Raw genomic sequence first — 18,937 nt, 5'->3', positions numbered from 1 at the left:
CGAATTTTTGACGATTTTGTTTCTGAATTTCACTATCAGCGAAATAGGCCTGGCTTTGATGGGCTTCTGGGCCAAACGAAAGAGAGAACTAAACAACGTCGGTCGGTCATTTTAAGTTTTTTATTTCTTTACTTTTTCTTTTTAATTTTTTCCCATTCCCTAAAATTGGGATCCGGCGGAGCAGTGACGGTGGTCGATGGAGGAGGAGCCAGACGCGTATCCGGTGACCCCGATGGACTGTTGCTTCAGGTGATGATTTTATTCTTGGGCAGACGAAATGGATAGTGATCTTCGTGATGTCAACGAACGGGGCACGCTTCCTTCTTATTTCTGGTAAGTTAATACAGTTTCTGCTCGATTCTACTTGATTCGTGGTCCCATATCGAAGATTAGGCTTGATTATTTTATTGTTTGTAACAAGGAAGATATATATATATATATATCCGAGTTCTGATTGCCGTGACGACGTGCTGTGCTATTGAGAGCGTAACTTCAACTTATTCCATATTTTGTTTTGATGAAACTCATGAGTGATGAATTTCACATGTTCTCGCTTGTTAATTTAAACACTATTGAGGGCTTATGCTAGACATACGACTATTGCTATTTCGGAAACCTCTAGTTACTTTTACTGTCCTGTGTTTCACCCATTGACCTCCATAATTGTATTTTCTGAGGAGGTACATGAATTTCTGATCAGCTGTCTTGAGTTGCCTTGAAATCGGTCAACCAGTTGTTAGTAAGTCCTATGCTCATTAATAATGTCTCTGAATTCATTTTTCTACCTCTTCCCTCTTCTGTTGTTAGGTATCCTTCTTCATTTTGTGTTGTAGACAGTCTTCTTCGGAATTACTATGGCAAAGTTGTTGGCATTTTGGGGTCACGTCAGGTTTATTTTCCAAACCTACTTACCTTTTCCAAGGCACTTTGCTACTACTACTACATAGAAACTATCATGGATACTAGCCTTCATGTTCTTTATTTTTATGGATTGCATCAGGTATCCAGCTAATGAATGACCTTCCATGCCATCTTTCTCTTCTGAGTTGTCTCTTCCTTGCAGGTCATGCATGCATGCGTTACCGGTGTTATCCAGGGTTATCAGTCCCATTCTTGCAAGTCCTACTTGGCCATCAGGCTCGGCTACTCCTGGTAACAAAGAAGGACGGACGAGGAAAAGTCGCTGGTAAAACACTACTGTAAAACTCAAATCATTCAATGAAACCCTTAACAGTCTTTTTATCCCTGACTTACTATTGGCACTGCGCCACTTCTCTAGCTTTTACTGAAGCAACAAGGTGTTGGGCTCAAGGGCATTGCGAAAAGTTAGGGAGGATATTCCACCTCTGCTGCTTACTGTTGGTGGAAATTTTTCTCTATTTTACTTGTTATCCCTTTATTTAACTCATATGACTATGGATATATCCATTTTGATATTTCATTATGTCAATGTATTTAGGTTTGGTACGTTTAAATCCAAGACTCCGTTGCCCAAAGAAGATATTGGACCGCTCTATTCAGGAGAAGACAAGATTTCTTCTTTTGTTTGTTTGAAAAGTAAAGCATTCAGTTAGTTTCTCTGTTTATAACTGCAAATGCAGTATTTATACTTTTACATATTGGCTACCTCATTAGTTCCTTCCTGGTATTTCCTTGTACCACATTTTTTAAGGCTAAGCTCGAAATTGGTTGTGGTTGTAGAACTTTGTATCTTTCATTTTAAGTACTGACATCAGTAAATGTTTCAAAATTATATTGTTACCTGATTCATATTTGCGAGCGCCTGCATTTTTAGCTCTCAATAGTATTGGTCCTGCTGTTAACAGTGTAATTGTTATCTTATGTTAGCTCTATGAACATAATGATAATGGAGTTCAGAGCTTAATTAAGTTCAACCATCTAAAAGTCTGAGTTCTTCCTTATCCAGGAGGACCAAGATACATCAATTTTGACTGGCGAGTAGTAATACAATGTCAAACTCGTTAAAAGGAAAACCTGTGCAGGTACAATGTTTTATTTTTACTGAAAGCAATGATGAATAGTTCTAGAAAGAAGAATGTGTTTCTTTCAGCAGAGGCCAACCTTTATAAGGATAGTAAATGTGAATTTCTACTCTTTCTTTTAAACATGTCTGCCTGGATACTGCTTTCTTGTCGAAGATAACCTCTTAACTGCAGCGAAGTGAGGTATGCTTTGTTCTTTGTTCGAGCTGATAAGAAGGCAATTTCATCCCTGTTACTTGTCGCCTTCAAACATGTTTTGTTCTTGTGTCTGGTGATTCTCTCTCAGTTTTGTGAACTATTTTTCCCTTCTTAACATTGGTTATCTCCTCGTTTCTTATACCCTGCACCTTTGGGGGTAACCCAAGAGTTCATTTTCTCAGGTCCTCCCCAGGGAAAATGGTGTGCGGTACCCATGGAACTTCATCCTCAGCAAGTGCTTTGGGAGGAAGAAAAGTAACATCCACTATCGGGTTCCAGGTCTCGAAACTAATTTGTTCCCGGAGAATACAGAGGTCACTAAGGGTGTCTGGAAATGAGGCAATAAGAGCTGGATGGGAGGTATGTTCATATCCTATCTGAGAAAGAAAAATCCAGTTAATGTATTTCAAAGCTGGACATTGAATTCACCTTCAATGTTTGCCCTGTCGGTGCATACAAGTTAGAAATCTGCATACAAATTGTTGTGCGGTTCATTCATTACGACTTACATTGTATGAGAACCATATACTTTTTTACTTCTGGGTATGTTTTTACTGTTTATTAAATATTCTCATCTTCTGTAACCTCTTTTGTAGTGCTTGCTAGAATACCTTATCCAAATGGTAATTTTTCAGAAAATTTGTAGATTGAATATATTGCTGTTTTGGCTGTTTATTTGCGTCGTATTGCTGGGAATTTCCATCTGAATCTGCTTGTCCGAAAACAAATTATTTAGTATTGATCAGTGAAGCTAATTTGATCAAATTCATTTATGTAACGCATTTATGCACATATTTTATTCTGTTCCCTGGCTTAATCATCTCATTCTGTCTCTGATGAATCTTGGTCTCTACAATAACTTCATGAACATACCATGCATGCAGTTTCAGTTTTCAGAACCAATTAAAAATAAAGTTGGAAAAAGATATTGCTAAACTTGATATTCTCATTAATCCTGCTTCCATTGCTTGAAGGAGATAATGGAGCTGGCAAAAGCACAAGAATATCAATGCTTGTCGGCCTTCTTCGTCCAACGTCTGGAGATCCCCTTCTACATGGTAACTGTAAAGTAGGCTTTCTTCTTCTAGCATTACTATTATACTTTCTGTCTTTTTTTTGTTATGCTGTGTTATCCCTGTTTCTTGCGTTTTTGTATTTGACTATATCAATCTCTTTCTGTAGGATGAGATACGGAAAAAAATAGGTGTTCACCCTCAGCATGATAATCCTCTTTCCAGAACTGAAGGTAAGTGATATATCCCTTCTTTGTCTTGTTGTCTTATTCTAACTGTAGGAGAACAGAAAACTGTTACAAATTGTTCTAGGTGTTCACCCTCAGCATGATAATGCTTGCAATTCTGAGGGTGAAATGTACTCAAACCTTAGCTTTTGGGTCCTCTTAATCCGATATTCTAAGTGAGTAAACTGGCTCGTCGTTCATAGGCAATGGTAAAATGGTTCTTGGCTTCAATGAAAACCGTTATCTCTCTTATCTGTACAAATCCATTATTATCAGGTCATACATACTACACTCTTTAGATGTTAAAAAATGCACACTCAAACGAGTTTAGAAAAAAAGCATTCATTTTTTCGGAAGTAAGTTATAATCTAGGGCTTTACTCTATTCGTTCGTGTTGTTATTTCGCTCTGTTATGGGATTGTGATTTTGATATAACCCTTAGATCATCCAAGGCTTTTGAGTATTTTGACCTCCTGGGTTCTATTTCTCGTTAGTATGTTTAGGAAATTGAAATTTGGAATATCGAAATGATAGTTTCTGCTTAGGATTTTGAAGTGTATGCTCTCTGGTGCGATTACAACTCTTAGAATATGGTGCACACAAGTATTGATGGTCAAATTTTAAAGCTATGGTGTATAATTCTTAGGAGTCTGGATGATCCTTTTTCTTCTTAGTTGAGATCATAAAGTTTTAGGTCTTAGTTGATTTAGGTTGGACTGATGTGTAATCTGGTTGCTTTGTTGTTGTTTTGAATTCTGTTTAACACTTTCCATTAACTTATCAGTTTTGGTTTGTTGATTAAATTGCCAGAAACAGAGGAAGGAGAGACCAAGCGCCAGTTTCTCTAATCTGAATCTTGATGTCCTGGAATACTCGATTGCGTTTGCTTTGGTTTCTGGGTAATGTGTTTGTTTCCTTCTTCATAAGACTCTGGATTTAATTATTCTGTGGTTAGGTTTTAAGTTTATTTTTAAATTGGTTTGATCACGAGAGGGAGATGTCAAACCATCCAAAGATGACATGTGTGTCTTCGGCGCATCAGAATTTGGAAGTGAAGCTAAGGGAACTTCAGGAGAAGTTCTGTCATCTTCAGGCTGCCAGGAAAGAAGGGCGCCATGGTGACCTTGCTCTCTTGGAAGCCCAAATCTCTCAGAAGCTTCGTGAGTGGCAACTCACTGCTCCTTCTCCAGAATCTTCTCTTCTGGTTCGTACTCCATTACTTGTACTTCTCAGCTGGTTTCTGTATATGACTAGAAGATTAGCCTCGTTTGATGACAAATTTGCAGTTTTTTGTTTAATCTTGATTTGTGGGTGGAAATTTAGCTCTTTTGGTTTTTAACATGTGAAAGGTGAAGGTATTAGCCAATTCCTTGAGGAGTTTTCTGAGTTTGCTCCTCTGTTGAAGTTAGACGAGGAGGATGATGCTGCACCAAAGCCTGAGCCTGAGGGTTTCGCTCAAACCTTGTGCCCTCCAGAATGGACATCTGATCATTTTAGTCAAAGTCCTTTCAACGGGAATTTCTCCTGTGGTGTTGAGGTTAGCTAGCTACAGTTTCTGCTCCTTCTCCAGAATCTTCTTCTCTTCTGGGTTGTACTCCATTACCAAAACCTTGTACTTCTCAGCTGGTTTATGGGTTTTTTATTCTCTGAAAAAATGCTGAATCTGTAAGCTTTCTGCATGTGACGGGAGACTAGCCTCGTTTGATGAAATATTTGCAGTTTTTTTTTTTTTTTTGTTTAATCTTGATTTGTTTGTGAAGATTTAGCTCTTTTGGTTTTTAACATGGGCAGGGTGAAGGTGCTTGAGGGTCTCTACAAATCCATTATTAATAGGTCATACATACTACACTCTTTAGATGTTAAAAAATGCACACTCAAACGAGTATAGAAAAAAAGCATCTCAAGCATTAGATATGAAAAAAAGCATCTCAGGCATTAGATATGAAAACTTCATTCATCTGTTCTAAATTAGACTGAACTCCGTATCCAAAACCCCCAAAAAATGAAGAAGATGTGACAAAATGAATCAACTAATACTTTTGAGTAAATCTACGACTATTGAGTCTATTCTTGAGTCTTTTCAATTTAGATAGACACTTGTCCTCGCATCCTTTCTCTGGTCTATTCTGCAGATAACCAAACCCAGAATATCAACACAAATCTTTGCATGAATATTTGTATTATAACCATCACGAATATATCAAGTATACCTTGGTAGCTGGGTGTTTGACCCCCCACCTCCTCAACATCCTAAGAATAGTAGCAGCGTCCGTTGTAATGGTCATATCACCAATAATATCATTGGTAAGCATCTGAATGTGAAACACGATTGGACAAAAAAATAAATATCTTGCAGGTTTAGAGTAAAACTCGAAAACGCAAAGCATTCGAATAGGGCATACCCGATCGAGTCCGACGGGACCAAGTGAGGTCTTAATATTTTTTGAAGCAGCCTGGCAAGCTGTCACGGGATTTCTTGTTATATCAAATACATTGGTAGCTGGTTGTTTGACCCCCCACCTCCTCAACATCCTAAGAACAGTAGCAGCGTCTATATCACCAATAATATCCTTGGTAAGCATCTGAAAGTGAAACACGATTGGACAAAAAAATAAATACCTTGCAGGTTTAGAATAACAGTCGAAACACATAGCCATAAACGTACCAAATCCTAGCAGAGTATATATATAACGTGAATTGAGATGCAAATCAGAAACTAATAAAGTCCAAAAGAGTCGCAAAGCATTCGAATAGGGCATACCCGATCGAGTCCGACGGGACCAAGTGAGGTCTTAACATTATTTGAAACATATTGGCCACCCATCACGGCATATAGAGTTATCAAATCCGAGTTACTGCAGCAGAAATCTCCAAAAGAAGAGAGAGAATAAAAAAAAACCTAGCAGCTGTAGATCGAACACATAATTTCCGATGGAAAATTACCACCGCTAAAAATAATTTTCCCAAATACTAGTCATAGTGAATAAATGGGCCTTTTGGGCTAAATGCATTTAGCCATATAGCTCATAAAATCTCAAAAGTCCGTAACAGGCCATCTAGGGAGGTATCCGCTTCCTTCCTATGTTAAAACCCTAAATGCAAAGCAAATCAATTCAATAGAGAGAGAGTAATGGCGACAAATTCTGAAGCAGAGAAAACAGATGGAGGAGACTGTGTTACTACTACAACTACGAAGGCACAAGTAATTAATTCAAAACTCGATTCTATGCATTAGATTTTACATTCTATGTAATTCTCACTGATTGATTCACATACATTTTCTCGTATATATATATATATGACTTATGAGCAGCAAAGTAGTCGCGTTTTGAGCATTGAAGAGGAGAAAATGAGAGATAGCTACTTGTTCTGTTGTGAGAATTTCTACACTCTTCCTGAGATGATCAATTACATGAAGGAGCATCACGGTGTAGAGCAGACCACTGTTACAAAAGTTTTCAGGGAACTCTTAAAAGGTACAAAAGCAGAAGCTTATCTGAGAGCATCACAGAAACGAAGTAAGACAAGAACAACTACTTGAACAGAGAGGCTGGGATGAATGGATGATGGGGGGTGTGTAGATTAAGTATATTGTTTCAAATTCTTTGGTTTTGGGTTTTTGTAAGAAATATACAATATTGTGTATGTCATGTTGTCAATCATCTTGGCTCTTCAAATCCAAAATCTAGTATCTTCTTTTGCTTCCGAGTATGGATTCGTTTTTCATATTCTTGAGGTCCAAAACATGAAGACTTGAACAAATGAATCCAAGGAGATTTTTTTTTAGTCTTGCTTGTCTATATTTTGTCCAAGTCAAATGATATTAGTGCTTTAGGTGCTATGGAATCAGATACTTACTAAAAGAGCTACTGAGTTGGATAGACTAGAGTTTGACCACATAAATTACAAGAGGCACCACAGAGCATCTGGGGGAGGTGTACACTTTATTGGTATACCCTCATAACAGTGTAAGCGGTAAGAACTTTTAACTACAATTTTCTGGTATATCTACTAGACATTTGGACTTGACAAAAAAGTTTATAAGCTCTGGCCAAAGTGATGGAAAGACAACGGTTACATCAGCCATGGCAAAAGGATAGGAGGCATATACAGTATAAAAAGCTCAACCCGCATTATACAAAAAGGGACTTAAAACTACAAAATCCCAACTGTTTTGTGTTGTAGATGTTTGTTGCTTCTTACAGTAGATTTATTCGTCATAAACTAGTCAATGTCCTTTCAACGGGAATTTCTCCTGTGGTGTTGAGGTTAGCTAAGTTGTCTTCTGTATGCTTTTGCCTTAGCGTATTCGTGAGTGGCAAGCTGAACTCACTGCTCCTTCTCCAAAATGCTGAATCTGTAAGCTCTCTGCATGTGACGGGAGACTAGCCTCGTTTGATGAAATATTTGCAGTTTTTTTTTTGTTTAATCTTGATTTGTTTGTGAAGATTTAGCTCTTTTGGTTTTTAACATGGGCAGGGTGAAGGTGCTTGAGGGTCTCTACAAATCCATTATTAATAGGTCATACATACTACACTCTTTAGATGTTAAAAAATGCACACTCAAACGAGTATAGAAAAAAAGCATCTCAAGCATTAGATATGAAAAAAAGCATCTCAGGCATTAGATATGAAAACTTCATTCATCTTTTCTAAATTAGACTGAACTCTGTATCCAAAACTCCCCAAAAAATGAAGAAGATGTGACAAAATGAATCAACTAATACTTTTGAGTAAATCTACGACTATTGAGTCTATTCTTGAGTCTTTTCAATTTAGATAGACACTTGTCCTCGCATCCTTTCTCTGGTCTATTCTGCAGATAACCAAACCCAGAATATCAACACAAATCTTTGCATGAATATTTGTATTATAACCATCACGAATATATCAAGTATACCTTGGTAGCTTGGTGTTCGACCCCCAACATCCTAAGAATATTAACACCGTCATTTGTAATGGTTATATCACCAATAATATCATCCATAAGCATCTGAAAGTGAAACACGATTGGACAAAAAATAAATATCTTGCAGGTTAAGCATAAAACTCGAAACACTTATAAAAGTACCAAACCCTAGCAGAGTATATAAAAGTACCAAATCCTAGCAGAGTATATATATAACGTGAATTGAGTTGCAAATCAGAAACTAATAAAGTCCAAAAGAGTCGCAAAGCATTCGAATAGGGCATACCCGAGTCCGACGGGACCAAGTGAGGTCTTAACATCATTTGAAACATTTTGGGAAGCCATCACGGCATATAGAGTTATCAAATCCTAGTTACTGCAGCAGAAATCTCCAAAAGAAGAGAGAGAAACAAATAAAACCCTAGCAGCTGTAGATCGAACACAAAAATTCCGATGGGAAATTACTCATTAGTATGAGCAGAAATGGAAGAATAGGCCAGAGCATGCTTACCACCTCAACTAAAAATAATTTTCCCAAAATACTATTCAAACCATGATTTTGATGGGATTTAGGAAATTTAGAATTTTGATATATTTTAGAGAGATGATTTTGTGTAAAATTTTTTCAAACTCCCGCATAAAACTATGAGATTTGAATTTCTGTATTTTTAACTAAATAAATCCTCCAGAATCCTAAAAATTATTAAAATTCTAATCCACAAAACTATTTTGAATAACAGTGGATTTTTAAGTAAATTTTTAAATCATTAGTTCAATAACAATGAATTTTAATAGATTTTAAAGTAGAATTTTAAATCATCAGTTCAATAACAACGGATTTTAATAGACTTTTTAAAATCCATGATTGAATAATATAGAATTTGTAAATTTCACACAAATCAATTAAAATGTCAAATTGAATACATCCTCTAAATCATAGTAAATAAATGGGCCAAAAGGCTAAAGCTCATAAAATCTCAAAGTCCGTAACAGGCCATATAGGGAACAAGGCCTGTTACGTACGCTCTATAGGCTTTCTAGGTTGCTCCTTTAGCTGTAGATGGGAGTCAACAAGCACACTTAAAACTACAAAATCCCAACTGTTTTGTGTTGTATATGTTTGTTGCTTCTTCCAGCTAGTTGAAGTCTTTCGGATTAGTTCTTTCACTTGTGGTTCAATTCAACATAACCACAAACCCAAATTTAATTAATAGTATCCAACTTCGATCTGTACAAATCTTGTTGCTTTTGTGCTTTTTTAGGCAAGTGTAAACTGTGTTTGGTCCGATTAGAGAGGACTCGAATTACTTAAGACGGCGTCGGTTTTGTCCAAATGCGAGTCAACTGAACACCACACGATGCTGCTGCAGTGCGTCGTGTTGTGTTCGTTACTCGCCTTCGTCGTCTCCGTTGCTTCGACCTCTCCCCTCGTTGGCGTTCACCCCTTAGGTTACTTCATCGATCACTCACTCTTTATCGTTCTATCGATTAATCTCTGATTCTTTAGTTACTTGGTTTTTTTTGTTGTGAGGCAGATGAAATGTATTTCGAATCAGATATTATCAGATGCAAAGATGGCTCCAAATCATTCCATAGAGACCGTCTCAACGACAACTTCTGCGATTGTCTCGACGGCACCGATGAGCCTGGTACTCCCCCTTCTCTTCCTCCAACACCTCATTTTAGAATCCAGAGAGCTAAGATGAGACTTTCATTTTCTTGCCCAGTTAAAGATTTTATAGTATGAATCCATTGATCGGATCAGATTCTGTTTCACAACTTCAATTTTGAAAAAAAATGTGTTTTTTTTTTTTTGGTTTGTTTGTTGAGATGATGCATAATTTGAAAGTTTCTCAATTTCTTCAGCTATGTAAATCTGATTAACTGGTTGATTGCATCAATGTTTGTTACCCTTTTATTTCAGGAACTTCAGCATGTCCAAATGGCAAGTTTTACTGTAGGAACATAGGAAGTTCACCAAAGTTCGTTTACTCTTCTCGTGTAAACGATGGAATCTGTGGTTAGTAATATCTTTGCTGAATCCTAAGTTCTAACTAAATATGATTTCTTGTTTAAGCTCTCTCTCTCTCTCTTCTTGGTGTACGATCATGTTATTGTTCTGTCTTCAGATTGCTGTGATGGAAGTGATGAGTACGAAAGTAGCATTGGTTGTCCCAACACATGTGTAATGGGTGGTAATGTTAACTACATCTACAAACCTAGAACCAACCTTAAATCTGTCGACAGGAAACTCGGTTCTACTACTTCTTTAAAGGATTCTAATACCTTAATGAATCTTCAGGACGTGGTCAAGAATCTCCAAGGTTTGGCTGGGTTTTTTTCTTCTTCTAATGCTAAATTTGTATTTTCTTCGATTGTCTAGCAAACCGAAACAAGAGACGTTGTTGTTGTCGCCAGGTATGAAGCTTGTCTTCGCCCTTCAGCTGCTTTTGATTGGTTTCTTGCTGATCTTATGGATGCTTAGGCGTCGTGCTCGGTCTAAGAGGAGACGCAAGAATCTACCTCTTATTAGATCAGCTAACTAACTTCTTTATGGACCTCTTTGATTATAGTTTCTTGAAGCTTTTACAAGGAACCTGTATGCTAAAATCACATTATGTCAAGTGTCATTCTATATAGTTAGTTAAAACTTGAAACTGTATTAAGTTTGGATCATAATTCTCTTGTTCGTCTTTACATCCTCATAAACCAAAGTAGGTACTGATGAGTTAATCACATCTTGATGATCTCATGATATGCATGTATTTTCTAGAAATGGAGATTATGTTAATTGACTGTATTTAATAGACTAGATTCAGGAGGTAGATTATGTCATAGGTGTATCTGTAATATTCCCTCTTTGGCGTATTATTAATGATCTTTCAAGACAGCAATCTTGTTTGTAAACTTGAGGCTTCTCCCATAATTTAGTAACTCCACTCAGAGAACTAGCCAGAGAAAACCCATGAATTACCAATCAGGAGAGGTATTCTGTGGATTAACCTAGAGAATGTGTAACGTAGTTAACAGGGACATAAAGTATGTTGTGTATAAGATAAAAGGCCTAACATCTAACATTGTCTCCATGGTCTAGTAAAATTTCCAGATTCAGTGATTAAGGCCTAACAGTGAAAACCAAAGATGCAGGTGGAATGCAGTACAGTCCAGGTAACTCTCTAATCTTCTCTATTGGTAACAATTCTTTCACTTTTTTTTTTAACTTAACTCCAATTACTTGGTTGATATGTGTGAGATACAAATATAATGTGAAGTTTTGGTCTCGCTTATCCATTGTTGTTCTTGTTCCTATATGTTTTTCTCTGCAATATTATAGAAACCAACCACCAAGTTATTTCTGTTAACATTTGTGCAGTGAATTAACTTTTGTGTTCTTTTTTCAATCTTCTCAAGCTTTCAAGTAGTTAAAGATACTCTGTTTTCTTGCATATTTCAAGTAGTTAGAGCTTCTCTTTATTTTTTTCGTATACTATGAATTTAACCCTGGATGTTTAGATATAATACTATTAAACTATACGTGTTTCATATTTCATAGTTTTCCCCTTAATTTTTTTTTGTTTTGTTATTAATCATTATAACATGAACATATGTAAATGAGACCATGTCCAACACATTTAGAAGAGCAACTCATTAAATATGTTCCATTATTTATTCCGGCATACTCCATTAAATACGAGAAAAAAAAAAGTAGAAATACGAAACTATACGAGTGAAGAAAAGAAAGAAAAAAGAGTTTGTCAAAGAAAAAAGTGGCAAGTGTCCTACATGTGGGTGTGGTCTAGGGAACAAAGCAAATATAGAGAAAAAGAGAACACAAAACCAATCACATGGATTCATCACACACACACACATCAACATTATTCTCGTCCTTCTTCTTTCTTTTTCTTTTCTTTTTTTTCTTCTTACTTAAACATCACGCTCACTCCCATCTCCTTCTTTCTCCATGCTCGTCCACTACTCTTAGTTTTCTAGTTTCTGATCCTCGTCTCTTCAGTGTAGCATTGATTTTTTTGGCATGTTATCAGTTATTACATAGTAACAAAGAGAATCCTTTAACACGGTAAATGAAAGAAAGAGATCGATCGTTGTTATTAGTATATAATCCATCATTATTCGACTCATTTTCTATAGAGAACATTGGTATGCTAGTATAATAAACTCAATGTAATCATTCATATGAAAATGAAACATACCCATTCGCCAAGTTTGTTGCATTATTCATCGAATTGCATTATTCATCGAAAACATAACTTAACATTTGATTGATTTATTAATCTTCAGATAATTATATTTGTATTTTGTAAGCAATGAGAAAGAGACTACTACTACTGTCTACTACTATAAGCAAAGTTTAAAAGAAGGGGGTCACAAATACACGTGCTTGCTTGATTCCTTCTACAAATCTCTTACATGGATTTTTTTTTTCTTTTTTAAATCAAGGAAGAAAGAAAAAAAACTAGTGGAGGAGACTTTCCAGTAATACCGTTGAGAGACCTTAGCCTATCTTGTAAAGACAGCTGTTTCATAGCTGTCCGATCTCAATCTCTCCCTCCATGTGACGACCCTACTTCAGACTCAGAGAGGGAGATAATAAACACTTTGATCACATCGAATTCATTATGTTCGTTCTTTCATCACATTTTTTTTACATAAGATATGAATCTCTCATCGCATGCACCCTCTCCTTTATTAATTCTCTCTTTTAATTTCTTATGTACTTCTCTATTTATATAACTACCGTTTGTTAAACATAGCCATTTTGGTTACTCTTGTTCCGTTTTCTCCTTTCTTCCGCTCCTTCCTTTTTCTTTCTTGTGTGGTTTAGGAGACATTAATTGATCTCTCATTCCACTTCCCCATTTGTCTCAATTTCGTTTTAGTTTCCTTTGTCTTTCATCTAGGTTTTTAGTTTTCTGAATTTGGGTTTACGTTAGTGTTTATCTTGTAATTAATCAACCAAGGTTTTTTTGTTTCTGTTTCCCCTTCCTAAATCTTGTAAATTCAGATTTGCTTTCTTTGGTAAACTTTGCGATCTCTCCTCTGATCTTGCCATTAGAGATAGATAAAATTCTCTCTCTTCAAATGGCACAACTACCTCCCAAAATCCCCAACATGACACCACATTGGCCTGATTTCTCTTTCCAAAAGCTTTCTCCTTTCTCTACCCCAATCGCAACCGCTTCAGCCACTACAACCGCCGTACAAAACCCTTCATGGGTAGACGAATTCCTCGACTTCTCAGCCTCTCGCCGCGGCAACCACCGTCGCTCAATCAGCGACTCCATCACGTTTCTTGAAGCTCCAACGGTATCAGACCATGTCAGCAGCGAAAACCACCACTTCGACAGATTCGACGACGAACAGTTTATGTTGATGTTCACCGACGACGACGACCCATCATAAAAATCCTTCCCATATCAACAACAACAACAGTTTAGGACCTACCGGATCTTCCTCAAACACGTCCACGCCGTCCAATAGCATCAACGACGACAAAAAAGAACCACCGTCCAATGATCATGACATGACCAATAATAACAACAACAACAACAGCAATAACATTAATAACGATGAAGTCCAGAGCCAATGCAAGACGGAGCCAGATGATGGTACGGCTTCGACTAACAATTCAGGCGATAGCTCCGGCAACCGGATTCTTGATCCCAAAAGGGTTAAAAGGTCAAAAAAAAAAAAATTATTCATTCACGATCATGCATGCACGTACAAATATTAATTAACTGAGATTTGATTAAGATGCACCAATGTTTTTTTTTAATTACTGAAAATTAGCGTCTAAATTTTAACAATAAAATTTGTTTTTAATTGTTAACGAAAATGAAAGATAAATATTTCTGAATGGGTTCTACAGAATATTAGCAAATCGGCAATCAGCACAGAGATCAAGGGTTAGGAAACTGCAATACATATCAGAGCTTGAACGTTGCGTCACTTCGTTGCAGGTGCATTACACATTCATAGCTTTTTAATCAATCGAATAATTATGATGATCATTATGACCTAATTAAAATCATTTTTATGCAAAATGTTGAATTTATAGGCGGAAGTGTCAGTGTTATCGCCAAGAGTTGCGTTCTTGGATCACCAGCGTTTGCTTCTTAACGTCGACAACAGTGCTCTCAAGCAACGAATCGCTGCTTTATCTCAAGACAAGGTTTTCAAAGACGGTAAGTTTTCTTTCTCTCTCTAATTATTCACTATTTTTTTTTTCTTTCATTTTTTTGGTATCAACTCTTATTCACTCTTTAAGTAAACCTATTAATTTTTTAAAATTATAAAACCACATTTTAAATATTCGAATCTATATACTAAATATCAATACGAAAAATAATTCTTATTTCTCTGCATATACATAACTTTTGGATTAAATTCTCATGTAAATTTGTCGGGGAAATCATGGAATATATATGTGTGTTTATAAGTTTTTTTTTTTTTCATTTTTTCTCGTCCAAGCATTCAATTATCACTGACAATATGAGCACGCCCAATAATTTTACTCTCTCTAGCTAGCGATACAAAGAATTTGCAAATATAACATTAAAAATTATATTGTTTTGCAGCACATCAAGAAGCATTGAAGAGAGAAATAGAGAGACTTCGACAAGTGTATAATCAACAAAGCCTCAAGACGATGGATAATGCAAATCATTCACCGGCGACCGGAGCCGGAGCTACTTCGGCTGTCGACATCATGACGTCTATTGAAAAAGAGCAGCTCCTCAATGTCTGATAAATTGATCATCCTCATTACCATCATCAACATCTCTCTCTCTCTTCGTAGCAAAAATTCTTGACTACAAAATCTCTTTCGGTTAAGAATTTCAGAAGTTTGACATTTTTTATTCTAATCACATTTTTTTTATTTAAGTTGTGATGAATTCAATTTGATGTATCTTATTTTTTTTTTTTTTGTTATGTCGGTTTGTCGGTTTTTAGTCATCAATTGTTGTTTGTACAAAGAATTAGTTGATTTGTTATTGTTTTGTTTTGGGCGTGTACAAATATATTTGTGTACTCCTACTAATTAAGATATTTTTTCGGAATAGTTTACTTTTCAGCACTGTCTACTCTTATACAACAAGATTATTCTCGCATCAACTCTACTTATGATTAAACTATATTCTAAATTGTAAAAGTGATAGAGAGTAATCAGCAGCTGGCTGTTGCACCCTTTTCTGTCTCAACGGATGTGTTAACTATTTAGGAATATATGTCATCTGCGATATTGAAGTACTATACGAGAGTAACGAAAAAATATGTTGACGTCATATGAAATCTAGATGATGAAGTTATATGGCACATCCACTCATGTATCATTTAGGATCTACTGGAAATGTAACCTTTTAAGTACATTCTGAACTGGTCAATAAAAAAACAAAACTTATGCAGTTTAAAAGGAAAGAAGAGAAAAGAGAAACGCGTGTGTGTGAACAGGCTAAGCTGTGATAGTTCACGTGATGTGTTTCCTTGACTGGACCACTACGTGTTACATGATTGGTTTGGTTTATTTATCCTTCAATTTTTTATCGATTTTTTTTCCAAGATTTGGGTTTTGAGTTTCTTTTCCACAAATGGTAGTATGGTATAAAGCATTGGACTAATGGTGATAATGATATTTTTTGTTATATATTTTATTTTTAAAAATTAAATGGTTTGATTTGATATATGAGAAAGACGAAAAGTAACAAAGAAGACTCCAAAGTTTGAAAATTCAATGTTTTCTACTCTGTTAAGGTCCAAATATTTTTCTACTAGCCTAATACGGCCCAAATCAGTTTAACCGAGTTCAATAACCGGCTAAGAATAAAAAAAGAATTTTACGTTATTTACCCGCATCTTTACATTCATCACGAAAAACTCCAAAATCTCTTTGATTCGTTCAGATTCACTCTCTTCGTCGAGAAACTGTTAGATTTGTATTCGTTACTTGTGGTTCCGCCGCGAAATCTCCGACTACAAAATCGTTCTATTCTAGCTCTCGTAAAATGATCTGCCTAGTTCTCTCTGTCCTCATCACGGCGGCGTCGGCTGCTGCGGAGTTCGGTGGGGAGGTATTAGAGACGGAACTCTGGTGCGTGGCGAAGAACAACGTTGAGGATTCGGCACTTCAAACGGCCTGTTACGATCCACCGGATATGGTGAAGATGGCGTCGTATGTTTTCAATAACTATTACTTGAAGAACGGTCTCGCAGATGAAACTTGTAACTTTAGTAACAACGCAGCTGTTACTTCACTGGATCCTAGTGAGTTTTTACATTTTCTTTAGTAATGGCAAAAATGCAAGTTCGATTATGAATTTGACATTTTGCAAAATTGAAAGTTTGATGCTTTTACTGCTATTTTTGTTTTTCAGGTCAAGGAGCATGCAAGTTTCCTTCAAGGTAAAATTAAGTAACGCACATTTGTATTTTGCCGATTGGCTAGAATTTGAGTAACAGTGTCAGTCTGTTTTAAGCAATTTCTATTGATCTGAGGTTCTTATGAATATACAAGTTTGATGGGTTTTGAGTGAGGTCTTTGAGTAGCTCTTTAGTTTTCATTAGTTTCTTCTGGCTTAGAAAGATGAGATAACTTCATTTTTACTCGACAAATTGTTTATGTTCTTGGTTCTGGATGCATTGTTCTTCGATCAATTTGTTGTAGTTTCTGCAGAACATTTAAGAAGTTGTACATCTGAAAATATTCTCATTCTCCATAAGAGTTTCGTTTCGTTAAGCATTTTGGTGTTACACTCATGCTTTTGAAATCTCGTGGTGCAGTAAGAGAGTGAGCAGTGGAAGTATCGCTGATGCCACTTCAACGCAGGCAACAACTGCTGCACAAGAATCCTCAGATTTCAGCAGAGCAAGGCGGATGTTTACCAGCTGGTCGTTGCCCTTCGTCATTTTAGGCCACATTATGACAATGACACTGATCATTCATCATCTTTAGCTACCGCTTGGTGATTGAAGGTAACCCTTTTTTTTAATCTCTCAACCCTTTCCTCAACCCTCAGTTTTATGTAAACTAAAATGGTTCTGCATCTTTAACGGATCCCTGAAATGTAGCTCTGTACTGTCTTACCATTATGAAGAGTTTAACTAGAAAGGCATTAACGTTAGCTGTGTATCATGGTGTATCTTTGACTGACTTATAGATAGTGTTCCATTACACAAAATTATCCAAAAAATAAAAACAGAGAATGATTTAGTGACAAAAGAAAGGAGGGTATAGTATAAATTAAAGATTTCTAATGTATGTATGATTTATATGCATTAAAATGTATCTCTATGTCGACTCAATGTCTCTCAAGATCCGCTACACGATCTTGGTCAACACAAGTATGATTGATCCTGTTAGAAGATCTTTCCCTTGTCAAGATCCTCTTAAACGAATCTAATCGCGAAACAGGGGACACAACTGTTTTGTTTCCCGAGGAAGAAGAGGGTGCTGCTTCCACCGTCAAATTCAGCCTGGCTTCCTCCAACAATGGCGGTGCAGTACTGACTGGTCCTTCCCTTGGCTCAGGCTCAAGTCTCGGCCTTGGCTCAACTTCAGTCCGACAAACAGGGCAAGTGGAGCAAGTCCAGAGCCACCTGTCAACACAGTCGACGTGGAAGATGTGCTTGCAGTTGGGCAATTCTCTCGCCGTGTCTTGCTCCTCTAACAAGCTTAAACACACTGCGCATTCAGTAGCGGATGTAGCCACGCCATTGACGGCTCCGACGGTGAAGGTAGGGAGAGAAGCTATGACAGTGGGATTGAGGCCACGCTTTGGAATCTCAAAAGGGTGGCGGAATATGACGGGGAGTCCACGGAAAGCTTCTCTACGGCGGCGGAGAACGAATCTTGCGTAAAGATGAAGAGCAAAGACAATAAGAATAACTCCGGATAAAGAAGCTATGGCTGCAAGCATGATCTTGCTGTTAAGATCGTAGTTAGAAGGATTGGGCCAGAACGAGTGGTGGTCGGAGTTGAACCAGCGAGTATCTCTTTCGTTGGAGCTCATTGTGAAGCTTGCTTCTTTCTTCGGTGGATGGGAAAGGAAAAGTGAACAAACTTGGTTACTAACTTCTGATGTATTATATAAGGAACAAAGGACTTTTAAAATATGTATTTTAATTTTATTTTTCCATGGCTTATACTTTAGTTGGTGGGTGGAGAAAAAAAATGAAGTAGATACATATTTTGAAAAGTTTGGCAGATAGCGAGACTTTCATGACGGTTTAGAAATTTCACCATTGTTGACCAAATTAACTTGAAATTGTTCACAAACAACAAAAAGAGTCTCTATATTTTAGGTTCATAGTTCAGTTGTAGTCATGTAGACCATAGAAATATAGAATATTATAGGTGATAGGATTTCAACATTTAGGGATGGTGTAAGTTTGGAAGATATCGAAGTTCCTATATTTATATATTGTGTAGACCAAACTGCCTATATTTGATAACAGTGAATTAGTAGTTAGCTCGTATGTATAGACTGAAATGTCTATCATAATTTCTCTTAAGTCTTATATCGTTTTGTGTGGTGCAAATTAAATTATTAACGTATAACATTTTGTTATTTCA

The 18,937-nt window shown here is 36.6% G+C and overlaps 6 protein-coding genes, 1 long non-coding RNA gene and 1 pseudogene across 32 annotated transcripts; 5 read left to right on the top strand and 3 right to left on the bottom strand.

The window, feature by feature from the left end:
- Positions 1-110: 110 nt before the first annotated feature.
- LOC104793166 (uncharacterized) lies at positions 111-5,200 on the top strand. Of its 22 annotated transcripts, none has more exons than XM_087453953.1 (13): positions 138-333; positions 681-739; positions 834-889; positions 1,001-1,186; positions 1,280-1,362; positions 1,460-1,557; positions 1,928-2,003; positions 2,160-2,274; positions 2,384-2,561; positions 3,176-3,259; positions 3,384-3,447; positions 4,252-4,645; positions 4,791-5,200. In XM_087453953.1, exons 8-12 carry the CDS (start codon positions 2,189-2,191, stop codon positions 4,287-4,289), a joined length of 450 nt encoding a protein of 149 aa, XP_087310079.1. In that variant the 5' UTR covers positions 138-333; positions 681-739; positions 834-889; positions 1,001-1,186; positions 1,280-1,362; positions 1,460-1,557; positions 1,928-2,003; positions 2,160-2,188; the 3' UTR covers positions 4,290-4,645; positions 4,791-5,200. The 22 variants fall into 22 exon arrangements, 17 of the variants coding, with proteins under 17 accessions (XP_087310075.1, XP_087310074.1, XP_019082333.1 ...); XM_087453952.1 differs by having other exon boundaries at positions 144-333; positions 1,064-1,186; XR_015559503.1 differs by lacking the exon at positions 681-739 and having other exon boundaries at positions 111-333; positions 808-889; positions 1,064-1,186; ... (1 more) ...; positions 3,176-3,270; positions 4,258-4,645.
- A 155-nt stretch (positions 5,201-5,355) lies between these two features.
- On the bottom strand, positions 5,356-6,472 carry LOC104793162 (uncharacterized). Of its 2 annotated transcripts, none has more exons than XM_010519455.3 (4): positions 6,203-6,472; positions 5,844-6,023; positions 5,652-5,753; positions 5,356-5,567 (listed from the first exon to the last, which is right to left on the bottom strand). In XM_010519455.3, the coding sequence occupies exons 1-4, from the start codon at positions 6,263-6,265 to the stop codon at positions 5,472-5,474; spliced, it is 441 nt and encodes a 146-aa protein (XP_010517757.2). In that variant the 5' UTR covers positions 6,266-6,472; the 3' UTR covers positions 5,356-5,471. The 2 variants fall into 2 exon arrangements, with proteins under 2 accessions (XP_010517757.2, XP_010517758.2); XM_010519456.3 differs by having other exon boundaries at positions 5,356-5,562.
- A 37-nt stretch (positions 6,473-6,509) lies between these two features.
- LOC104793163 (uncharacterized) lies at positions 6,510-7,146 on the top strand. The gene is made up of 2 exons (XM_087453964.1): positions 6,510-6,643; positions 6,755-7,146. Exons 1-2 carry the CDS (start codon positions 6,572-6,574, stop codon positions 6,980-6,982), a joined length of 300 nt encoding a protein of 99 aa, XP_087310090.1. The 5' UTR covers positions 6,510-6,571; the 3' UTR covers positions 6,983-7,146.
- An 895-nt stretch (positions 7,147-8,041) lies between these two features.
- Positions 8,042-8,828, bottom strand: LOC109133419 (uncharacterized). The gene is made up of 3 exons (XR_002038520.2): positions 8,636-8,828; positions 8,341-8,433; positions 8,042-8,256 (listed from the first exon to the last, which is right to left on the bottom strand). It is a non-coding gene; the product is annotated as an uncharacterized LOC109133419 (long non-coding RNA).
- A 521-nt stretch (positions 8,829-9,349) lies between these two features.
- LOC104793161 (glucosidase 2 subunit beta) lies at positions 9,350-13,138 on the top strand. Of its 2 annotated transcripts, XM_019226786.2 has the most exons (6): positions 9,350-9,798; positions 9,885-9,998; positions 10,274-10,369; positions 10,479-10,673; positions 11,444-11,517; positions 12,812-13,138. In XM_019226786.2, exons 1-5 carry the CDS (start codon positions 9,708-9,710, stop codon positions 11,473-11,475), a joined length of 528 nt encoding a protein of 175 aa, XP_019082331.1. In that variant the 5' UTR covers positions 9,350-9,707; the 3' UTR covers positions 11,476-11,517; positions 12,812-13,138. The 2 variants fall into 2 exon arrangements, with proteins under 2 accessions (XP_019082331.1, XP_010517756.1); XM_010519454.3 differs by lacking the exons at positions 11,444-11,517; positions 12,812-13,138 and adding an exon at positions 10,768-11,046.
- Positions 13,098-15,430, top strand: LOC104793160 (basic leucine zipper 34-like; annotated as a pseudogene). Its single transcript, XR_015559500.1, has 4 exons — positions 13,098-14,046; positions 14,237-14,327; positions 14,426-14,552; positions 14,946-15,430. The product of XR_015559500.1 is annotated as a basic leucine zipper 34-like (transcript).
- A 716-nt stretch (positions 15,431-16,146) lies between these two features.
- On the top strand, positions 16,147-18,560 carry LOC104793158 (PLASMODESMATA CALLOSE-BINDING PROTEIN 5). 2 transcript variants are annotated; one of them, XM_087453941.1, is made up of 4 exons: positions 16,147-16,629; positions 16,740-16,767; positions 17,146-17,337; positions 17,777-18,560. In XM_087453941.1, the coding sequence occupies exons 1-3, from the start codon at positions 16,371-16,373 to the stop codon at positions 17,315-17,317; spliced, it is 459 nt and encodes a 152-aa protein (XP_087310067.1). In that variant the 5' UTR covers positions 16,147-16,370; the 3' UTR covers positions 17,318-17,337; positions 17,777-18,560. The 2 variants fall into 2 exon arrangements, with proteins under 2 accessions (XP_087310067.1, XP_010517753.1); XM_010519451.3 differs by having other exon boundaries at positions 16,218-16,629; positions 17,679-18,560.
- On the bottom strand, positions 17,484-18,374 carry LOC104793159 (E3 ubiquitin-protein ligase ATL41). The gene has a single exon (XM_010519453.3). The coding sequence runs from the start codon at positions 18,372-18,374 to the stop codon at positions 17,664-17,666; it is 711 nt and encodes a 236-aa protein (XP_010517755.1). The 3' UTR covers positions 17,484-17,663.
- Positions 18,561-18,937: the final 377 nt, after the last annotated feature.

This window comes from Camelina sativa, chromosome 6 (assembly GCF_030686135.1).
Source record: "Camelina sativa cultivar CO46 ecotype springtype chromosome 6, ASM3068613v1".
NCBI classification, from domain to species: Eukaryota; Viridiplantae; Streptophyta; class Magnoliopsida; order Brassicales; family Brassicaceae; genus Camelina; species Camelina sativa.
Note: the sequence above shows the minus strand (reverse complement) of the source record. Positions and strands in the feature narration are given on the sequence as shown.

What these genes read in the sequence shown, in the direction of transcription:
- LOC104793162 (XM_010519455.3), bottom strand. Translation starts at nt 6,265, where the DNA reads ATGGGTGGCCAATATGTTTCAAATAATGTTAAGACCTCACTTGGTCCC. An exon ending in GTCCCGTCGGACTCGATCGG is followed by an intron (nt 6,024 to 6,202) that starts GTATGCCCTATT and finishes TTTCACTTTCAG; the next exon opens with ATGCTTACCAAGGATATTAT. An exon ending in TCAAACACCCAGCTACCAAG is followed by an intron (nt 5,568 to 5,651) that starts GTATACTTGATA and finishes GGTTATCTGCAG; the next exon opens with AATAGACCAGAGAAAGGATG.
- LOC104793166 (XM_087453949.1), top strand. Translation starts at nt 2,189, where the DNA reads ATGCTTTGTTCTTTGTTCGAGCTGATAAGAAGGCAATTTCATCCCTGT. An exon ending in ATGTTTTGTTCTTGTGTCTG is followed by an intron (nt 2,275 to 2,383) that starts GTGATTCTCTCT and finishes TCATTTTCTCAG; the next exon opens with GTCCTCCCCAGGGAAAATGG. An exon ending in CAATAAGAGCTGGATGGGAG is followed by an intron (nt 2,562 to 3,175) that starts GTATGTTCATAT and finishes CATTGCTTGAAG; the next exon opens with GAGATAATGGAGCTGGCAAA.
- LOC104793163 (XM_087453964.1), top strand. Translation starts at nt 6,572, where the DNA reads ATGGCGACAAATTCTGAAGCAGAGAAAACAGATGGAGGAGACTGTGTT. An exon ending in CTACAACTACGAAGGCACAA is followed by an intron (nt 6,644 to 6,754) that starts GTAATTAATTCA and finishes ACTTATGAGCAG; the next exon opens with CAAAGTAGTCGCGTTTTGAG.
- LOC104793158 (XM_087453941.1), top strand. Translation starts at nt 16,371, where the DNA reads ATGATCTGCCTAGTTCTCTCTGTCCTCATCACGGCGGCGTCGGCTGCT. An exon ending in TGTTACTTCACTGGATCCTA is followed by an intron (nt 16,630 to 16,739) that starts GTGAGTTTTTAC and finishes TTTGTTTTTCAG; the next exon opens with GTCAAGGAGCATGCAAGTTT. An exon ending in GCATGCAAGTTTCCTTCAAG is followed by an intron (nt 16,768 to 17,145) that starts GTAAAATTAAGT and finishes CTCGTGGTGCAG; the next exon opens with TAAGAGAGTGAGCAGTGGAA.
- LOC104793161 (XM_010519454.3), top strand. Translation starts at nt 9,708, where the DNA reads ATGCTGCTGCAGTGCGTCGTGTTGTGTTCGTTACTCGCCTTCGTCGTC. An exon ending in CGTTGGCGTTCACCCCTTAG is followed by an intron (nt 9,799 to 9,884) that starts GTTACTTCATCG and finishes GTTGTGAGGCAG; the next exon opens with ATGAAATGTATTTCGAATCA. An exon ending in CGACGGCACCGATGAGCCTG is followed by an intron (nt 9,999 to 10,273) that starts GTACTCCCCCTT and finishes CTTTTATTTCAG; the next exon opens with GAACTTCAGCATGTCCAAAT.
- LOC104793159 (XM_010519453.3), bottom strand. Translation starts at nt 18,374, where the DNA reads ATGAGCTCCAACGAAAGAGATACTCGCTGGTTCAACTCCGACCACCAC.